The 18,121-nt window shown below is 41.8% G+C and overlaps 2 protein-coding genes across 8 annotated transcripts; one reads left to right on the top strand and one right to left on the bottom strand.

The window, feature by feature from the left end:
- Window positions 1–2,576: 2,576 nt before the first annotated feature.
- Window positions 2,577–16,745, top strand: LOC124006770 (nucleolar and coiled-body phosphoprotein 1-like). Of its 7 annotated transcripts, none has more exons than XM_046316911.1 (27): window positions 2,577–2,849; window positions 3,369–3,424; window positions 3,765–3,883; window positions 4,359–4,432; window positions 4,741–4,869; window positions 4,983–5,093; window positions 5,175–5,282; window positions 5,430–5,615; window positions 6,115–6,255; window positions 6,342–6,533; window positions 6,648–6,839; window positions 7,713–7,904; window positions 8,019–8,207; window positions 8,625–8,762; window positions 8,863–9,042; window positions 9,162–9,392; window positions 9,474–9,581; window positions 12,491–12,589; window positions 12,861–12,957; window positions 13,085–13,279; window positions 13,640–13,725; window positions 14,187–14,430; window positions 14,850–15,275; window positions 15,348–15,464; window positions 15,555–15,655; window positions 15,789–15,834; window positions 15,918–16,745. In XM_046316911.1, exons 1-26 carry the CDS (start codon window positions 2,733–2,735, stop codon window positions 15,813–15,815), a joined length of 3,855 nt encoding a protein of 1,284 aa, XP_046172867.1. In that variant the 5' UTR covers window positions 2,577–2,732; the 3' UTR covers window positions 15,816–15,834; window positions 15,918–16,745. The 7 variants fall into 7 exon arrangements, with proteins under 7 accessions (XP_046172867.1, XP_046172868.1, XP_046172869.1 ...); XM_046316912.1 differs by having other exon boundaries at window positions 2,581–2,849; window positions 14,850–15,173; window positions 15,246–15,464; XM_046316913.1 differs by having other exon boundaries at window positions 2,581–2,849; window positions 14,850–15,187; window positions 15,260–15,464.
- ndufa2 (NADH:ubiquinone oxidoreductase subunit A2) lies at window positions 16,738–18,115 on the bottom strand. Its single transcript, XM_046316916.1, has 3 exons — window positions 17,958–18,115; window positions 17,346–17,452; window positions 16,738–17,229 (listed from the first exon to the last, which is right to left on the bottom strand). The coding sequence occupies exons 1-3, from the start codon at window positions 18,059–18,061 to the stop codon at window positions 17,144–17,146; spliced, it is 297 nt and encodes a 98-aa protein (XP_046172872.1). The 5' UTR covers window positions 18,062–18,115; the 3' UTR covers window positions 16,738–17,143.
- Window positions 18,116–18,121: the final 6 nt, after the last annotated feature.

Here is an 18,121-nt window from a genome sequence, read left to right as displayed (position 1 = left end):
CACAGAATATGGACAGTAGATGCATTTGCAAACTTCCTCAATGGAGAGCTGCTTTGAGAGGGGGTGTATTAGTAACGCTTGCAGTAAGCTAGCAGGGTGTTAGTCTTTAGTAGACTGCAATAATAACAAACCATTCCTAGGATTTGTTCTGGCGTTAAATAAGGTTTCCATGGAACCTTGCGTCTACACTGATTGAAACAGGTTCCTCTGTAAACCCATGTAAGATTGTCTTTGCAGGGGGAAAATATTTTCTTCCTTTCTCCTCTCTCCCATCCCTTGGCGCAAAATAACAGCCAACAGGAGAGTTGTCAATGGGCATTCATTTCCCCTTTACTAGGTGGCAGGTAGCCTAGTGATTAAGAGTGTTGAGCCAGTAGCTGAAAGGTAGATGGTTTGAATCCTTGAGCTGACTAAGAGCATCTGCTAAGTTACAAACATTTAGAGTTAGCTTTTCGCAAGTCTAATTCAATGGAATAGTCACTGTAGTCATTGTCTGGTGTTGACGGGATGAAAGGTGGGTCTTCCAGAGCTGCCGGTCACAATCTCCTGCTACTCCAGTCTGGTGTCACTCCTAAACTGGTCCACATACGTGACTTCTGACCTGTCCCTTCTGCTGGACCTATGAGGTAGTAATGAGTATGAAATAATGATGAGAACGCAAAAATAAGTCAAAAGGTCTTTGAAATCCAATATATGTCTTAGTGAATGGCTGTCAATTATAATTCATGTTTGAACATGTTCCTACTTTTAGTAAATCTGTTATTAAAGTGGTCAGGCCAGAGGAAGGGTTAGGGTTAGAGGTGGAGGGCAACAGGCAAACATGTCATGTCCCATCACAAGACTATGCTCATGTGGTTAGCAATCACATTTCTTATGCCTAAACTACTCACTAGAAGTCACACATCTGTTCCAGCATATCTGACAGTTCTGTCATGATATTCATACAGGAAGTAAAATAGCCAGTATGATATTAGTGGCGCATTGACAATAATATCCAGGGGCGCAAATGCCCCACCCCCCCCTGTTAGAAGTGTTATCCGACTGGATCAAAAATTGCTACATTCCTAAAATTGCGCCCCTGATAATATCGATACTACACAAGACGTTGAAAAGACATATTGTGCTCACTGGGATGAACCATGGTTTGTACAGGAAGAGTCTGTTGTTTGGTTGGGGTGATTTAGGCCATATCTATTCTCTACCAGAGCGAGGTATGACATCAGATTAGAAAATGTGAACTGTGTGACGAGTTGTTCTTGTTGGTTCCCTCAGCACAAACTGAATGGATTTCTGTGTGGGTTTCTTGTTAATGCAGCACAATGATTTAATATTATACTGATAAATATAATGTAAATGTAAATGTAAATAAATACCACAGGCTACTTTGTACTATAACATTATCTGTTATCAGTTTTTGAAACTGTCATTTTCAGTCATGTGTTCGGGCTTGTGATCATTTTATTTTATTTAACTAGGCAAGTCAATAAATAACAAAATCTTATTTACAATTACAGCCTACCGGGGAACAGTGGGTTAACTGTTCAGGGGCAGAACGACAGATTTTTACCTTGGCAACTCAGGAATTAGATCCAGCAATTTTACGGTTTCTGGCCAAACGCTCTAACCACTAAGCTACCTGCAGCCCGTTTTGAAATGTCCCCTCTCCTACTTTAACTGACACCCAACATAATGCCATTTTGGTAGAATAATCTGTTTCAGATATTGTTCTATATTCCTTTGCACAGCCTTTTGTTGTTTAATTTCTGGGAGAGTTACAGGGTGTTTGACGCCATCGTGTGGTATGTTGATGAATTGAAAACCAATAAATACAATTATGACGGCCCAGTCCTACGTTACTCTGCCACGATCCACGTTCATAACAACTGGTAACTCGGAAATCTCTTCCGATTTTGGTGCGTTCAAAACAACTGGGAACTCGGAAAAAACGAGCACCGAATGGGAAAATCGATGTGAACGGTCATCCAACTCGGGAACTTGGGCCTCTTTCTAGAGCTCCGACTTTCCGACCTAAAGATCACTAACGTCATGATTTGACCTCGTATTTTTCAGAGTTCCCAGTTGTTTTGTACGCGGAATGAGTTTACAAACGATGGTTTGAGACCCACAGGTGGATTGGGACAAATCAAAAGGATTGTATCTATTTGGTGGGTCATAAAAATGCCAAAAGGTTTTACGGGGCGGATCACAAACCTACGTTTCGTTTGTTATACGCATTTAAGAGGGGATCACACCCTTGTATTGTGTACTGTGTAATGTATTGCTGATAATTGTGTAAAAATTTGACTCTCAAATGCAATGGTTCTAAATCCCCAGGACACACGTCACTCACATGGTCCTGACATCATTGATGACGCTGCGGGTATAATGCTTTGTGGATTGTTATAAGCTTGCATGAGCCTTTATAATAATCCTATTATAAGGCTTATAATATGTTACGTCTCTATATGTATGGAATTGTTAGATCATTGTGAGATGATAACACCACATTTTAAGTGGCAACAAGGTAGTGTCAAGTCAGTGAGAAATGCTGGACCAATTAAAAGACTCAGGTGCACTTCACTACATGTCCCATCATGCACATCGAAGGGGGCGTAGTCGCTGTAAGTACATGGCAAATTCCTGCAGACAGTGAGGATGAAGAGCTCCTAATCAGTAGATTAAAGCCATTTAATTGATTATTTTGATTGTGCTAGTCGTTCTACCTTAAAACGATGACTTCAAAGGACCCGAGTGCATCAAATAGTTCCTTGCTTTATTTGATTTATCAGCATTTAAAGGAGAATGGTTACCAGAAGGCTGCAAACGTGCTGAAAAAACATGTAACTCAGGTATGTTTTGATACTATCCAACTCTTTTTCTTTTCGTTTCAACTTCTCATTAAACCTATATTAGCACATAATGTATTTGACCATTTTGAAATATGTGTGGTTATCCAAGATAAAAGTAGTGTAATTTAATATTAGGTGAGATTTGCTTTAATTATTTTCAATATTTTGTATCTGAATAAACCTACATTTATGTAAATGTTTGCAATTGACTTTCCCTTTGAATGGTGCGTCTTTCTGAATCTCTACCTTGGATTTAGTCAGCCATAACTGATGTAGAACATTATGTAACAGTTGAACACACGTTGGGGCCATGAATGGTGGCACTGTACATTTTGTGAAATGCGCACCATTGTCGTTGTTGCGAAATGATCTTCATCTACTTGTTTTTCAGATTAATAAATGTATTTACAGCAATTGTAAATGTATTCAGTTGTCTTTAATACTTTTCCCAAAATGTATAGAGACGTATTTAATATAAAATACTCTACATCATTCATTTATGCTTTTGGTGACCTATAGATTGAAGCACCAGAAGAGATCACCTCTTTACATGACATCTACACAAGTTGGACCAAGTAAGTATAGTATAATATGTCATAATCGTTTAGTTTGCCTCAGGCACATATTGTCATTATGCAGTGCCCAAATAACATAATGTACTATGTGCTTTTGGGCGGCAGGTAGCCCAGTGGTTAAAAGCGTTGGGCCAGTAACTGAAAGGTCGCCGGTTTGAACCCTGAGCTTGACTAGGTGAAAAGAAATCTGCCAATGTGCCCTTGAGCAAGGCACTTAACCATAGTTGCTCCTGTAAGACACTCTGGATAAGAGCATCTACTAAATGACTTAAATGTCAACATGTCATGGCATCTTAAGGTAAATCATTTGTTATGTACTGCTGCCATAACACATTTTCAGGGTCTCGGAAATTGGACAAAATCCGAAACAAGAGCCTGAAGTGGATTCCACCACCCTGAAGAAGATTAAGGCCGATCCATCAACCAAAGAAGAAGAAGATGTGGACTCAAAACCAATTGGTAGGCTACCAGACCTCCTGCCCTACATTAAATATAATGTTCACAGTGTATCAAATTCACAAACTCTTAATCAACCAAAAAACAGCATTAAACTGTTCCACAGAGAAGATAGACTTGATACAATAAAACTTTATTGTCCATGTTACGCCGAACAATGAAAATGTTTCTTCTGCTCCGTTCTCAACCTCCCTCTCAGAGGGCACACATAATTGAGACAAGCACTATGGTAAAGCTACATGGGTCAAGCTGCCCAACGGTAGGGGAATGTTTTCAGTATGTGAACATAGCAGCCCTCCAGTTGCCAGATCAATTCCCCCCTTTTCCAGCACCCTGGCCCGGAATTCGAATTGGCCACCCTTCAGCTACAGGCCCAACTCCTTAGCCGCTGGGCTACCTACCGCCCCATCTGGCATTCATAGTTGCATGTGATCAACAGTGTAAATTCAGCATTCCTCATTACTCAGCTGTTTTTCAGATTCTCTACCTCCTGCCCCCCACACACCCCAGGGTGCAACCCCAGAGAATGAGGAGCCGGTCCCACAGGATGAGGTGGGTAGATAGAGGAGGAGCTGTGATTTGGGTCGGGCCTTGGCACCAGAGCTATATATATATATATGTGTGTGTGTGTGTGTGTGTGTATGTATGTGTGTGTGTGTGTGGTGTAGAGATTTATGTTATGACAATACAGCCTTTTGGGGACTTGAATAGGTTTGGATTAGCAAATTGAAGATTGTTAAATGTTTCTAGGATGCTTAAAACAATCATAACACAGATATAATACAGTATTTATAGTTATTTAGCTCCATTTGATATAGTTGCTGACTACTGACATTCCGATTTCTGTGTCATTATCGAAGTTGTCATCTACTCCAGTCAGTAACGGGACAGTGGAAACATCAGCCCCTGTACCAGCGGTCACCCCTTTAAAACCAGCAGGGAGCTCAGACAGTGACTCTGAGAGCAAGGAGGAGATTCCCCTCACACAGGTGAAACATGGTGTTCCATTTGGAGGATAAAGGCTTTCTTGATAAATGAGGTATATACATTATATGAAATTGACTGTGTATCCCATGTGTCTGAATGCTTACCTCTCTTCCAGGGAGATACTGTCACCCCAAAGGCCTCTTCAGCTGTCCCTACCACCACGCCCTCAAAACATGTAGACGGGAACAGCGAATCAGACAGTGAGAATGGGATTCATCCATCACAGGTGAGGGCTCTTACGACAATTGTGTTATAACTACATTCTGTAAAATTCAGATTTATGAAATGTTTACTCTGTGTATTTCAGACTGTTGTCATTCCCAGTAAGGCCTCAGCTCCCAGTAAGACTCCAGCCATCCCCACAGCTCCCAGTAAAGCAGAGAGTTCAGACAGTGAAGAGGAGGTTACTGTCAAGGTATGTCACACCTGAATCGTAAATTAAATTCATTTCAGCTAAATTATTGGACTGGTAATGGTTACTCCTAGGTAATAGCATGGTTATTCAACAACGCCTGAATGCCATGCATTTTGTCTTTACATCTTCACTCTTCTGTGTTTTTAGAAACTAGCATCTGCGGCTGCTCTTATGAAACCAGCCAAGGCGATCCCAGCAGCCCCAGTGAGGCCCAGTGTAGTCACCCCCAGTCAGGCTACAGCTGCTCCCAAGACTCCTGCTGCAGGGAAGAAAGCACAGAGCTCTGACAGCGACAGCTCTGACTCAGACAGTGAGGAGGAGGCTCCTGTAAAGGTGAATCCTAATGATACCTGACTACAGTAATGCTCTCACACAAATTGAAGCTTGAGTCTGAAATATATTCTATGACATACAAGCTGGGAAGTCATATAATAAAAAACTTGGAGCACAATGATTGGTGACTTCCTGAACTTCCTTTGACCCATTGTACAGTGTATTTTTTTATGAATCAACTTTAACAGTAGAGATACACAGACAACCATATCTGTCATCCAGTCACTGTAATGATGTGTGTGAACATTGGCACAGATATTATTATAGTCCTCTAAAATCACAGCTAAACACCCCTGTGGACAGTTTGTATTTGGCAGGGCTGTACTGCTCCTTTGTGTTGAAGCAGTGACCCATGGTCCTGTAACTCTGTTTGCACAGGGTCAATCCCCTTGGCTCTAGCCTGACAAGCTCTATAATGGCGCTCAGCTTCGAGTGACTGTCTGTGACACCGACCAGGAAACACGGTTCTCATGCCATGTTTCATTTGTCTCTGTCCCAGAAACCTGTGGCGACACCCAAAGCCAAGCCTGTGGCTGCAACTCTGGTCAAGGCAGAAGCAGTGAAATCCACCTCTATTAAAAAACCAACAAACAGCTCAGACAGTGACAGTGATGACACTGAGGAGGAGGCTCCTGTAAAGGTAGGTCACAACTGACTAATATCATGCTACCCTGTCCTATAACAAGTTTATTTTCTTGAAGAGCTTGATATAATTATTTGTTTCAGAATCCTGCACTGACACCCAAAGCTGCTCCTGTGAAACTAGCCAAGGCGATCCCAGCAGCCCCAGTGAAGCCCAGTGTAGTCACCCCCAGTCAGGCTACAGCTGCTCCCAAGACTCCTGCTGCAGGGAAGAAAGCACAGAGCTCTGACAGCGACAGCTCTGACTCAGACAGTGAAGATGAGTTAACTGTAAAGGTAAGTCACACCTGAGAAATAGTCATTAAACCATTTCTCCTTGTCACTAATAAAAACAAATATTGAGTTGGTTTTATTCCTGATATAATACCTTGATATATTTTCTTGTTTCAGAAATCAACACAGACCCTGAAGGCTGCTCCTGTGAAACCAGCCAAGGCGATCCCAGCAGCCCCAGTGAGGCCCAGTGTAGTCACCCCCAGTCAGGCTACAGCTGCTCCCAAGACTCCTGCTGCAGGGAAGAAAGCACAGAGCTCTGACAGCGACAGCTCTGACTCAGACAGTGAAGATGAGTTAACTGTAAAGGTAAGTCACACTTGAGAAATACACTGAACAAAAATATAAATGCAACATGTAAAGTGAGGGTCCCATGTTTCATGAGGTGAAATAAAAGATCCCAGTAATGTTCCGTACGCACTAAAAGCTTATTTCTCTCTAATTTTGTGCACAAATTTGTTTACATCCCTGTTAGTGAGCATTTCTCATTTTCCAGGATAATACACCCACCTGACTGGTGTGGCATATCAAGATTCTGGGTAAACAGCATGATTATTACAAAGGTGCACCTTGTGCTGGCGACAATAAAAGGCTTAAAATGTGCAGTTTTGTCACACAAAACAATGCCACACATGTCTCTCTCAAGTTCTGAGGGTGCGTGCAATTGGTATGCTGATTGCAGGAATGTTCACCAGAGCTGCTGCCTCCAATGTCATTTTGGAGAATTTGGCAGTACATCCAACCGGCCTCACAGCGGCAGACAATGTGTAACCATGCCAGCCCAGGACCTCCACAACCGGCTTCTTCACCTGCCGGATTATCTGAGGAGGGTGGGGTGCTGAGGAGTATTTCTGTCTGTAAAAGCCCTTTTGTGTTGAAAAACTATTTCTGATTGGCTGGGCCTGGCTGCCAAATGGATGGGCTTATGCCCTCCAAGGCCCACCCATGGCTGCACCACTGCCCAGTCATGTTAAATCCATAGATTAGGGCTTAATCAATTGAATTCAATTGATGGATTTCCTTTTATGAAGTGTAACTCAGTAAAATCTTTGAAATTGTTGCATGTTGCGTTCATATTTTTGTTCAGTATAGTAATTAAACAATTTCTTGTCACTAATAAAAACAAATATTGAGTTGGTTTTATTCCTGATATAATGCCTTGATATAATTTTTTGGTTTCAGAAATCAACACAGACCCTGAAGGCTGCTCCTGTGAAACCAGCCAAGGCGATCCCAGCAGCCCCAGTGAAGCCCAGTGTAGTCACCCCCAGTCAGGCTACAGCTGCTCCCAAGACTCCTGCTGCAGAGAAGAAAGCACAGAGCTCTGACAGCGACAGCTCTGACTCAGACAGTGAAGATGAGTTAACTGTAAAGGTAAGTCACACCTGAGAAATACTAATTAAACCATTTCTCCTTGTCACTAATAAAAACAAATATTGAGTTGGTTTTATTCCTGATATAATACCTTGATATATTTTCTTGTTTCAGAAATCAACACAGACCCTGAAGGCTGCTCCTGTGAAACCAGCCAAGGCAATCCCAGCAGCCCCAGTGAAGCCCAGTGTAGTCACCCCCAGTCAGGCTACAGCTGCTCCCAAGACTCCTGCTGCAGAGAAGAAAGCACAGAGCTCTGACAGCGACAGCTCTGACTCAGACAGTGAGGAGGAGGCTCCTAAGGTTTGTAAAATAATCCTACTATATAGATCCCATTTACTGTACAACGCACAACTTGATCTACTGTAGGTCATAGGAAGTGCAGTAGACCATAAACACCAAAAGGCATTACTTCTGTGATAGTCTCCAGATCTGCAGCTGCTCTCTCCCTAAGACCAAGCTGGGGGAAGCTGCTCCAGTCAAGGCTGTAGCAGTGAAATCACCAGAACCAGTGAAGTCCAGCAAACTAGCTATCACTCCCTCAACCAGCAGAGAGCTCAGACAGTGACAGCAGTGAGGAGGACATTCCTTTCACACAGATGAAAGAATATTTGCGCTATTAGAACACGCAAACAGCTTTTTTTCTGTGGAATCATGTCTCGAAAATGTACAACTATAATGTTGTTTATTGACACTTCTCTGTGTGGATTTGTGTTTCAGACTCCTGCTACAGTCATAGAGGCAGCTCCCAGTAAGGCCTCAGCTCCCAGTAAGACTCCAGCCACCCCTACAGCTCCCAGTAAAGCAGAGACCTCAGAAAGTGACACCTCAGACAGTGAAGAGGAGGTTACTGTCAAGGTAAGTCACACTTGAGAAATAGTCATTAAACCACTTCCCCTTGTCAATAAGAAAAACAAATATTGAGTTGTTTTATTTCTGAAATAATTATTTGTTTCAGAAATCAACACAGACCCTGAAAGCTGCTCCTGTGAAACCAGCCAAGGCGATCCCAGCAGCCCCAGTGAAACCCAGTGAAGTCACCCCCAGTGCTCCCAAGACTCCTGCTGCAGGGAAGAAAACACAGAGCTCTGACAGCGACAGCTCTGACTCAGACAGTGAGGAGGAGGCTCCTGTAAAGGTCTGTATCATATTCCAGAAATATATGATTTGATAGTGATGTTAATCCTGTGATAATACTGAGGATAAATTGGTGTATAATCCTAGAGCTTTCTTAAACCTGAATCTACTACCAAGCAGAAAACCACCCCAGTCTCAGCCCCAAGCAAGGCCAAAGCCTCTCCTAAGACCCCAGCAGCAGCTGCTAAGATGGAGACTGACAGCTCAGATTCCTCTGACAGTGAGGATGAGGCCCCTGCCAAGCCCACTCCCAGCCCGGCTAAAACCACACCCAAGGCCCCTGCTGCAGCTAAGAAGGCCGACAGCTCGGACAGTGATGAGTCTGACACTGAGGAGGGCAAGCCAGCTAAAGTAAGTCATATGTTATTAACCTGTTCTAATGTGTTTTTGGTGATGATTTGGCGTCTGCAGTTGTACCTACATTCTGTTTAGTTGTTTTTGTTTCTACAGAAGGTCACTGCCTCCGTAGCCAAACCTTCAACTCCTGTACAGGAGGAGGACAAAGATTCCTCAGACAGTGAGGATGAAGAAACACCATCGGTCAGTCTCATAGCCCATCAAATTTAACTAGGGCTGTCCCGGACTAAAACAAATCTTTGTCGACCGAAAGTCGTCTGGTCCAAAAAGAACGTTGTATTTTTCCATATATAGACACACCCTATGTGTTTTAATAAAAATAACGTTCTGCATTGAGCTTGTCTGAGGCTTAAAGCTTATGGTTTGATGAAATAAGACAAATGCCTCATGATGGCGCCAGAGATCTAGATAACCAGAAGAGAACCTGACTCCATTATTCTCCTCCCTCTCCTGCTGGCTTTCACAGGTTCTGCCATTACTCTCCTGTTGCCGGTAATAGGCTACACGAGGAGTTAGCAAACGTTTTCATGTCGAATGCAAATTTATCTTACCAATCCTACCCATCTGTGTGCCAGTTCATATGCACATTTTAATGAAACAGTTTAATTTCATTTATAATAACGGCTTCATATCTGAAAATCATTGTCATGTGGTTAATAAAAATGTTATCCAAATCTAAATGAAAAAGATACTAACCTAAAAAGTTACCAACTATGTAAAATATGTCTACATAAAGCCAACAAATAAAAACTGCAGCTTGCAGGTAGAAAGTATCCTGATAAAATAAATATCCTGATAAAATAAATATCCTATCATTTACATTGGCTACACAAGGCCACCTAAATATAAATGGTACCAGCACCCAAAATGAGTACCGGAACATATTTCAATCCAAGTCAAACACTGATAAGAAGTAATCATGTAGGCATATTTTATGATGTTTCAACTAGCTCAGAGCATGACATGTTTTGCTTTCACGCTAAGTGGTTATCAAAAGGGAGAGAGCTGGGGAGATTTTTCAGGTAGCCTATGGCCTACTTCTATTTATGCGAGTCTTTACTCAACATGGACAGGAGCGCCCCAAATAAAAGACAATGACGAAATTGACCAAACTCGTACATGAAATGAAATAAACCAAAACGAGTTTCTCACAAGTGTAGCATAGGTTGTGCGCTCTGTTAATAATGTGTCCACTCCCGCAATGACAACAGGAAGACTGGAATAATAATATTTAATTATTTAAAATAATTAACATAACCAGAGTAACAAACATTGTAGATGATAAATTCTAGGAATTAAAGGTAAATGTACTACTGGTGACATACAGTACCAGACAAAAGTTTGGACACACCTACTCATTCAAGGGTTTTTCTTTATTTTTACATTGAAGAATAGTAGTGAAGAAATCAAAACTATGAAATAACACTTATGGAATCATGTAGTAACCAAAAAAGTGTTAAACAAATCCAAATAGATTTTAGATTCTTCAAGTTGCCACCCTTTGCCTTGATGATAAGCTTTGCACACTCGTTGCATTCTCTCAACCAGCTTCACCTGAAATAATTTTCCAACAGTCTTGAAGGAGTTCCCACATATGCTGAACACATGTTGGCTGCTTTTGCTTCACTCTGCGGTCCAACTCATCCAAACCATCTCAATTGGGTTGAGGTCGGGTGATTGTGGAGGCCAGGTCATCTGATGCAGCACTTCATCACTCTCTTTAGTCAAATAGCCCTTCCACATCCTGGAGGTGTGTTGGGTCATTGTCCCGTTGAAAAACATATGATAGTCCCACTAAGTGCAAACCAGATGTTATGGTGTATCGCAGCAGAACGTTGTGGTAACCATGCTGGTTAAGTGTGCTTTGAATTCTAAATAAATCACTGACAGTGTCACCAGCAAAGCACCCCCACACCATCACACCTCCTCCTCCATGCTTCACGGTGGGAACCACACATGCGGAGATCATACGTTCACCTGCTCTGCATCTCACAAAAACACGGCGGTTGGAACCAAAAATCTTAAAGGACAGATTTCCACTGTTCTAATGTCCATAGCTAGTGATTCTTGGCCAAATCAAGTCTCTTCCTCTTATTGGTGTCCTTTAGTAGTGGTTTCTTTTCAGCAATTCGACCATGAAGGCCTGATTCACACAGTCTCCTCTGAACAGTTGATGTTGAGATGTGTCTGTTACTTGAACTCTGTGAAGCATTTATTTGGGCAGCAATTTCCGAGGCTGGTAACTGAATGAACGTATCCTCTGCACCAGAAGTAACTCTGGGTCTTCCTTTCCGGTGGCGGTCCCCATGAGAGACAGTTTCATCATAGTGCTTGATGGTCTTTGAGACTGCACTTGAAGAAACTTTAAAAGTTCTTAATTTTCTGGATTGACTGACCTTCATGTCTTAAGTAATGATGGGCTGTCATTTCTCTTTGCTTATTTGAGCTGTTCTTGCCATAATATGGACTTGTTTTTTTAACCAAATATGGCTATCTTCTGTATACCACCCCTACCTTGTCACAACACAACTGATTGGCTCAAACGCATTAAGAAGGAAAGAAATTCCGCAAATGAACTTTTAACAAGGCACACTTGTTAATTGAAAGGCATTCCAGGTGACTACCTCATGAAGTTGGTTGAGAGAATGCAAAGAGTGTGCAAAGCTGTCGTCAAGGCAAAGGGTGGCTACTTTGAAGAATCTCAAATATAAAATATATTTGGATTTGTTTGACACTTTTGTTTACTACATGATTCCATATGTGTTATTTCATATTTTTGATATCTTCACTACTTTTCTACAATGTAGAAAATTGTACAAATAAAGAAAAACCCTGGAATGAGTAGGTGTGTCCAAATTTTTAACTGGTACTGTTTAGTCGAGCAGTAACAAATATATACAATCTCAGTCGAACAACAGCCAAATAATCGACCAATCAACTAATTGGGGTCAGCCCTAAATTAAACTGATAATTACTGTGCATATCAAAGTGAAAATGTTTGGCAGTGGCATTTATTATATAAACTTCAACTTGCATAGATTAAATTGATCTTGTATTTTATCTGTGCTTATGAATCTGACGTATGTGACCAGAAACCAGAATCCACACCATCTGAGAAATCTGTCACGCAAACCCAGGCAACGCCTCCTGCTGGCAAGGAGGGAGGTACAGAGGAACACAGTACAGCAGAGGTATGTACGGTATGGACGATGTAGGCATGACATGGAACACAGTCCAACAGGTATGTACGGTACGGGAGATGTAGGGATGTCATGGAACACAGTCCAACGGGTATGTACGGTACGGGAGATGTAGGGATGTCATGGAACACAGTCCCAACAGGTATGTACGGTACGGGAGATGTAGGGATGTCATGGACATTCTTTCTGGACTGCTAATTGTTCGTTTTTCCACCAACACCATATTGGTTCCTTTTTCATATTGCACTTCATGCCTTGACAGAAGGTTGAAGCTGTTCCAGTCATACCTACAACTGAAACAGCAGCTGAGGAAAACAGCAGTGATGATCCAACCGATATTGAAGGATCTCCTCCTGAAGGTACACCAGCCCAGACCTCACTCCTGTCATGTGTTGTTTTTTGGTGTTGACCATTTTTCTTGGTGTAGTTGCATTTTGGTTAGTTCTGTGTCTGTGGCTATCTATGACCTCCTCCTTTCCATGACAGTCCCTGAGGTGGACACACCCCCTGCCTCTGGGCCAGAGAGTGCAAAGGAGGAGGAGGTCCCAGAGAGTCCCCAGAAGGTCCTAAAGACAGACACTTCTTCAGAGAAGCCCAAGACAGAGGATCAGATAGTGACCTCTACAACATCAGAGGACAAGAGTGACACCCCTGAACTCCTATCAGAAGCCCCTGCTACGGGTAAGACCAGCCATTTCTCCCCACCTGGTCTAGAAGAACCAAACGTGGACTCCACTGACAACTTGGATCAGTTTAGAGCTGAGGCCAGAAAAGGTACAGACCACACATCATAATGCAGTATCTAAATTAACAAAGGACAGGAACATAAGCTAAGTACAAATGAGTGTTCAACAAAAGTGAAACACAGAGAGAGGACAGTCACAACAGAAACACTGTTCATAAAGTTTGGGATGAAATAAAAAAATATATGACATGCCATCATCTTGCAATGAAATAACTGAGAGGGAGAAAAACAAGCAAAATACAGTCAAACAAGTAAATTACCAATCTTATGAAATGTATTTTTAAATGTATCTTTAGCTGCTGAGATCAGAACTGCTTTAGAAGAGGAGTCAAAGGAGTGTGTTGACCCAGTTATCACCAATTCAGCATCTGAAGACTCGGAGGTAAGTAAAGTAATCAATGATGTAACCCTTTGTCTGTGAGACACCATGTGTCTGTGAAGTCACCCTGTGTCTGTGAGACACCCTGTGTCTGTGATGACACCCTGTGTATGTGATGACACCCTGTGTATGTGATGACACCCTGTGTATGTGAAGACACCCTGTGTCTGTGAAGACACCCTGTGTCTGTGAAGACACCCTGTGTCTGTGAGACACCCTGTGTCTGTGGAGACACCCTGTGTCTGTGGAGACACCCTGTATCTGTGAGACACCCTGTATCTGTGAGACACCCTGTGTCTGTGAGACACCCTGTGTCTGTGAGACACCTTGTGTCTGTGAGACGCCCTGTGCACGGCTGATATGAAACAATAAATCAAAGTGACCAAATGCTTTGATTGAAGGTTTTGCTTTGATCTAAACAATATTCTATTGTTGTTGCCCCTCTGTTTTTCGTCACCATGTAGCCTGAAAAAGTGACCATTGCGACAATTGTTGAGACAATCCCCACAGAGACAGAGGAGCCAAACACTGATACCCCAACACCTGGATCAAAGAGGAAGAGGAGTAAAGAGACAACGGACACAACTCCCAAGAAGAAGAAGATGAAGAAGAAGAAGGGGGAGGTTGAAGAGAATGGGCAGCCTGCAGTAGAGGAGGATGGAGATGAGTCCAGTCTGGACACAAAGGGGTTGGAGCTGACTCCATCAGGTATACTATCCAGAGCTCTCTAACCCTGTTTCTGGAGAGCTACCATCCTGTAGGTTTACTTAAACCCTGTTCCTGGAAAGCTAGTGTCCTGTAGGGTTTAAGTCAAACCCTAATGTAGCACACCTGATTCTAAAAAATTAGCTGGTTGATAAGCTGAATCATGTTAGTTACAACTGGAGTTGGAGTTAAAACCTACAGGACATTAGCTCTTCAGGAACATAATTGGAGAGCCCTGAGAGAAAGAGGCACACGAGAAAGCTAATGATAATTATACCTGGACCATAAACAACCCTTAACCACTACTAGGCAAAGGGTAGGGCTAGGGGTTGCTTTGTATTACCTGCTAAATAACTGAATGTAACCTGTAACCATCATCTATAGTCAACATTTCTGTTACATCGATTTTCTCCGTTTTACAGACGATTCCAAGGTGGATACCACCCCGGCTTCAGAGTCTGGCTCCACCACTCTTGTTCTGTCAGCAAAGTCACTCAAGAAAAGGAAAAGAAAGAGGGCGAAGAAAAGAGGTGCGAAGGCCGAGAGGGAGTCACCGGAAGAGGACGAAAAAACAGACTTCGTCCCAAAAAATAAAAAAATTAAAAAGAGCAAGAAAAACACAACATCCAACCTGACACCATCAACTCCAAAGACCACAGCTGCTAAGAGGCCTCTTCCTCCCACCCCTGAGCCGGAGGAGCTAGAGACTCCCAAGAAGAAGAAGAAGAAGAAAGTCGCAGAGAAAGGGAGCGCTGTGAAGGAAAATACAACTCCAGGCATTGAAACAAAGAAGAAGAAGAAGAAAGTCGCAGAGAAAGGGAGCGCTGTGAAGGAAAATACAACTCCAGGCATTGAAACAAAGAAGAAGAAGAAGAAAGTCGCAGAGAAAGGGAGCGCTGTGAAGGAAAATACAACTCCAGGCATTGAAACAAAGAAGAAAAAGAAGAAGGCTGCTGAAGCTGAAAACACTGTGAAAGACTCTGCAATCTCAACTCCTGAACCGAGCCTTACACCAGAGACCCAAAAAAACAAAAAGAGTAAGTGCAATGCGGGACAAACAAGAAAGGTTGCTTCTCTAAGTATTAAGTTAATTTGTCGTGTGTTTCCATTATGATTGGGTTCTACAGAGAAAAACAAGCTGACAGAGAAAAAGGAGAAAATTAAAACTGCATGGAAAACACCAGTAAAAGCCTCAACAGGACCTTTGCCTAACACAGAAGTGACTAAGGTATGGGACAGAAACACTATCTGGGGCATAGGTGCATATCAATAGAAAATGATGAATTATGCTAATTGTGTTTATTTGGATGCATAAAATAGTTATAATAGCACTGATATTTCCTTTTTTTCTTCTTCTTAAGAGAAATAAGTCCTCCAAGAAGAACTAATCCAATGGTGAAGTGTCAGGTACATATACATCATATATTCTGTCATTTTCCCAGAGCCCAAAATGACTTACATCATTTCTCAAATCTAATGTTACTTTGCAGGAGATGGTGGATATCTTCTCCAGGGAATGAAGTGGAGCTGCCAACGTCAATCAGAAGACCACCTCGATCACACTGGTGCCTGAGGTTTCAACCAAAAGAAGGGGAAACTGGTGTTCTGGCCTGTACATGTACTTAAGGTTCTACACATGTATTTTAGGGGAACATCTGTATTGTGTTACTATCAACACAATCTATGTTTTAACCATATATTATATAAGCTTGCTAAACCAGGCATGTATTGACATGAAAAAGGCAAAATAATCATACCATTCTATTTGAAATGTTGAATAAACGGGACAAAGAAACTAACACATTTGCACAGCCTGATGGAACGTGAACCCATCGTCAGTGTATTTGCCAAGTCCTAACCAATGATAAAACAATCATTAGGTATTAATATGTCCTTGGTCTAGCATTGCTGTCTTGATAATATTGTAGGGTGTAGTACTCTTGCATGTTGTGGGTTTTCATTTCTGTTCTTTAAGCTGTGAACACTTTCACATAATTGTGTGTAAGGTAAGGGATTGTTAGAACTCAAAATGGGGAACACTTGTAGCAAATGTCACTCCAAATACTGTACTATGCACCTCACGAATCCTATTGCTGAGCCCATAGCCTTGTGTTTTAGCACTTATGTTAGACCTATACACCTATGCAGAGGAAGGTTCTGAGGGACCGGAGGAGGATAGCTGATCTGACTGACTCAGAGAATTTGCTGAACTCCCATGTTTACAAACCAGTATTTGTGTCACATTCTTGTGAAAACTTTTCTTCCCATTTGTCATTTTCTGATTGTTCATTATCAATAAAAAAAGTTTAATCTCTTAATCTGGTTTCTTTATTCATAAAAGCTTATGAAAAATATAGCATGAATATAAAAATCATATTGTTGCCAGCCACTTGTGTATGAACCTTTCAGTCCAAAGCTGACTGGCCGGTCAATTCTCTCAGACCATAATTGGGAGCATTGAACAGTGCTAGCCTTTGTGAGTTTGACAGTATCTTTTTAAATGTTTAACAATAGATTTAACAATATATGCACATGCCTATGAATAGAATGTAGTTCATATGAACACAAACAATTAACAAACATATCAATGCAGCAGAATGTCACAAGTTAGTCCTCAGATTTATTAGAACAGCAATAGAGATTTATGTGATACAAGTCCTTTACAATCCACACTCCATCTCAGTTGGAAAGGTGTCCTCGGGGGAGCTGGTCATGCTTATGATGTCACAAATGTCTCCAGCACCTTAGCCACTTGGTCAGCATTCATGTTGTCAAGGGCCACACTGCTCTCCTTACCAAAATCTGCAATACAGGTACATGAACGAACCAAATGAATGCATGGCCATAAACATTGCATTTGACTTGACATAGAGCGGTGACAGATGTGAGTCGCCTAGCTACTGAAACAATGCTCTCACCAGATCTTGCCCAAAGCTTAGGCTGAACACCTGAGCACTCCCTGATGAGGATGGGGAATGTGGGGTTTGCCTTCTTCAGTTCCACATAGTGCTGTTCCACAAAATCCCTGGAGAACATGGAATAATAAATAATCAAGTTAAATAACTTTTACAATATTTTTTACTATACGAGGTCCTGTGTAGCTCAGTTGGTAGAGCATGGCGCTTGTAACGCCAGGGTAGTGGGTTCGATCCCCGGGACCACCCATACGTAGAATGTATGCACACATGACTGTAAGTCGCTTTGGATAAAAGCGTCTGCTAAATGGCATATATTATTATTATTATATTATAAATAGCTAGCTAATAAACAAGGGTTTTCTATTTATATTAATAGTAAATGTTGAATATTAAGATAATAGAAACGATGTTGTAGAGCTGTAGTTAGATACATATGTATGATCTACAAATTATTTCAGATTAGTTTATTCTATATTAAATTGCGATTGTTCGCGAACTACTGTATGTTTACATGTAGCATGCCTGTCAGTATATTGTGCTAGCTATGAGGACAGAGTAGCTAACTATTTCGATTTCACGAAAATATGACTGTTGTCAAATTAATACAATTACCTTGCTCCTTGACTCGCAGGCGATGTCTGGCACAAATGTAGACGAATCTCTCGAAGGTTTTTAGCAAGGTTAGAGCCAATACCTCTTACTACGGAAGCGGCCATGATGGTTCACCAGGTTTAGATGAATGTTGCTGAACCCACCCACTCTCCATATCAACAAAT

The sequence above is a fragment of the Oncorhynchus gorbuscha genome, linkage group LG20 (genome assembly GCF_021184085.1).
Source record: "Oncorhynchus gorbuscha isolate QuinsamMale2020 ecotype Even-year linkage group LG20, OgorEven_v1.0, whole genome shotgun sequence".
NCBI lineage: Eukaryota > Metazoa > Chordata > Actinopteri > Salmoniformes > Salmonidae > Oncorhynchus > Oncorhynchus gorbuscha.
The sequence above is the reverse complement of the archived record's forward strand: the minus strand, read 5'-3'. Positions and strand labels throughout refer to the sequence as shown.

Excerpts from the sequence above, each read along its gene's own strand:
- ndufa2 (XM_046316916.1), bottom strand. The coding sequence starts at position 18,061 with ATGGCCGCTTCCGTAGTAAGAGGTATTGGCTCTAACCTTGCTAAAAAC. Across the intron at positions 17,453-17,957 it reads CCTGCGAGTCAAGGAGCAAG|GGATTTTGTGGAACAGCACT; the intron begins GTAATTGTATTA and ends CATGTTCTCCAG. Across the intron at positions 17,230-17,345 it reads TAAGCTTTGGGCAAGATCTG|ATTTTGGTAAGGAGAGCAGT; the intron begins GTGAGAGCATTG and ends CCTGTATTGCAG.
- LOC124006770 (XM_046316908.1), top strand. The coding sequence starts at position 2,733 with ATGACTTCAAAGGACCCGAGTGCATCAAATAGTTCCTTGCTTTATTTG. Across the intron at positions 3,884-4,358 it reads TGTGGACTCAAAACCAATTG|ATTCTCTACCTCCTGCCCCC; the intron begins GTAGGCTACCAG and ends GCTGTTTTTCAG. Across the intron at positions 5,283-5,429 it reads AAGAGGAGGTTACTGTCAAG|AAACTAGCATCTGCGGCTGC; the intron begins GTATGTCACACC and ends CTGTGTTTTTAG.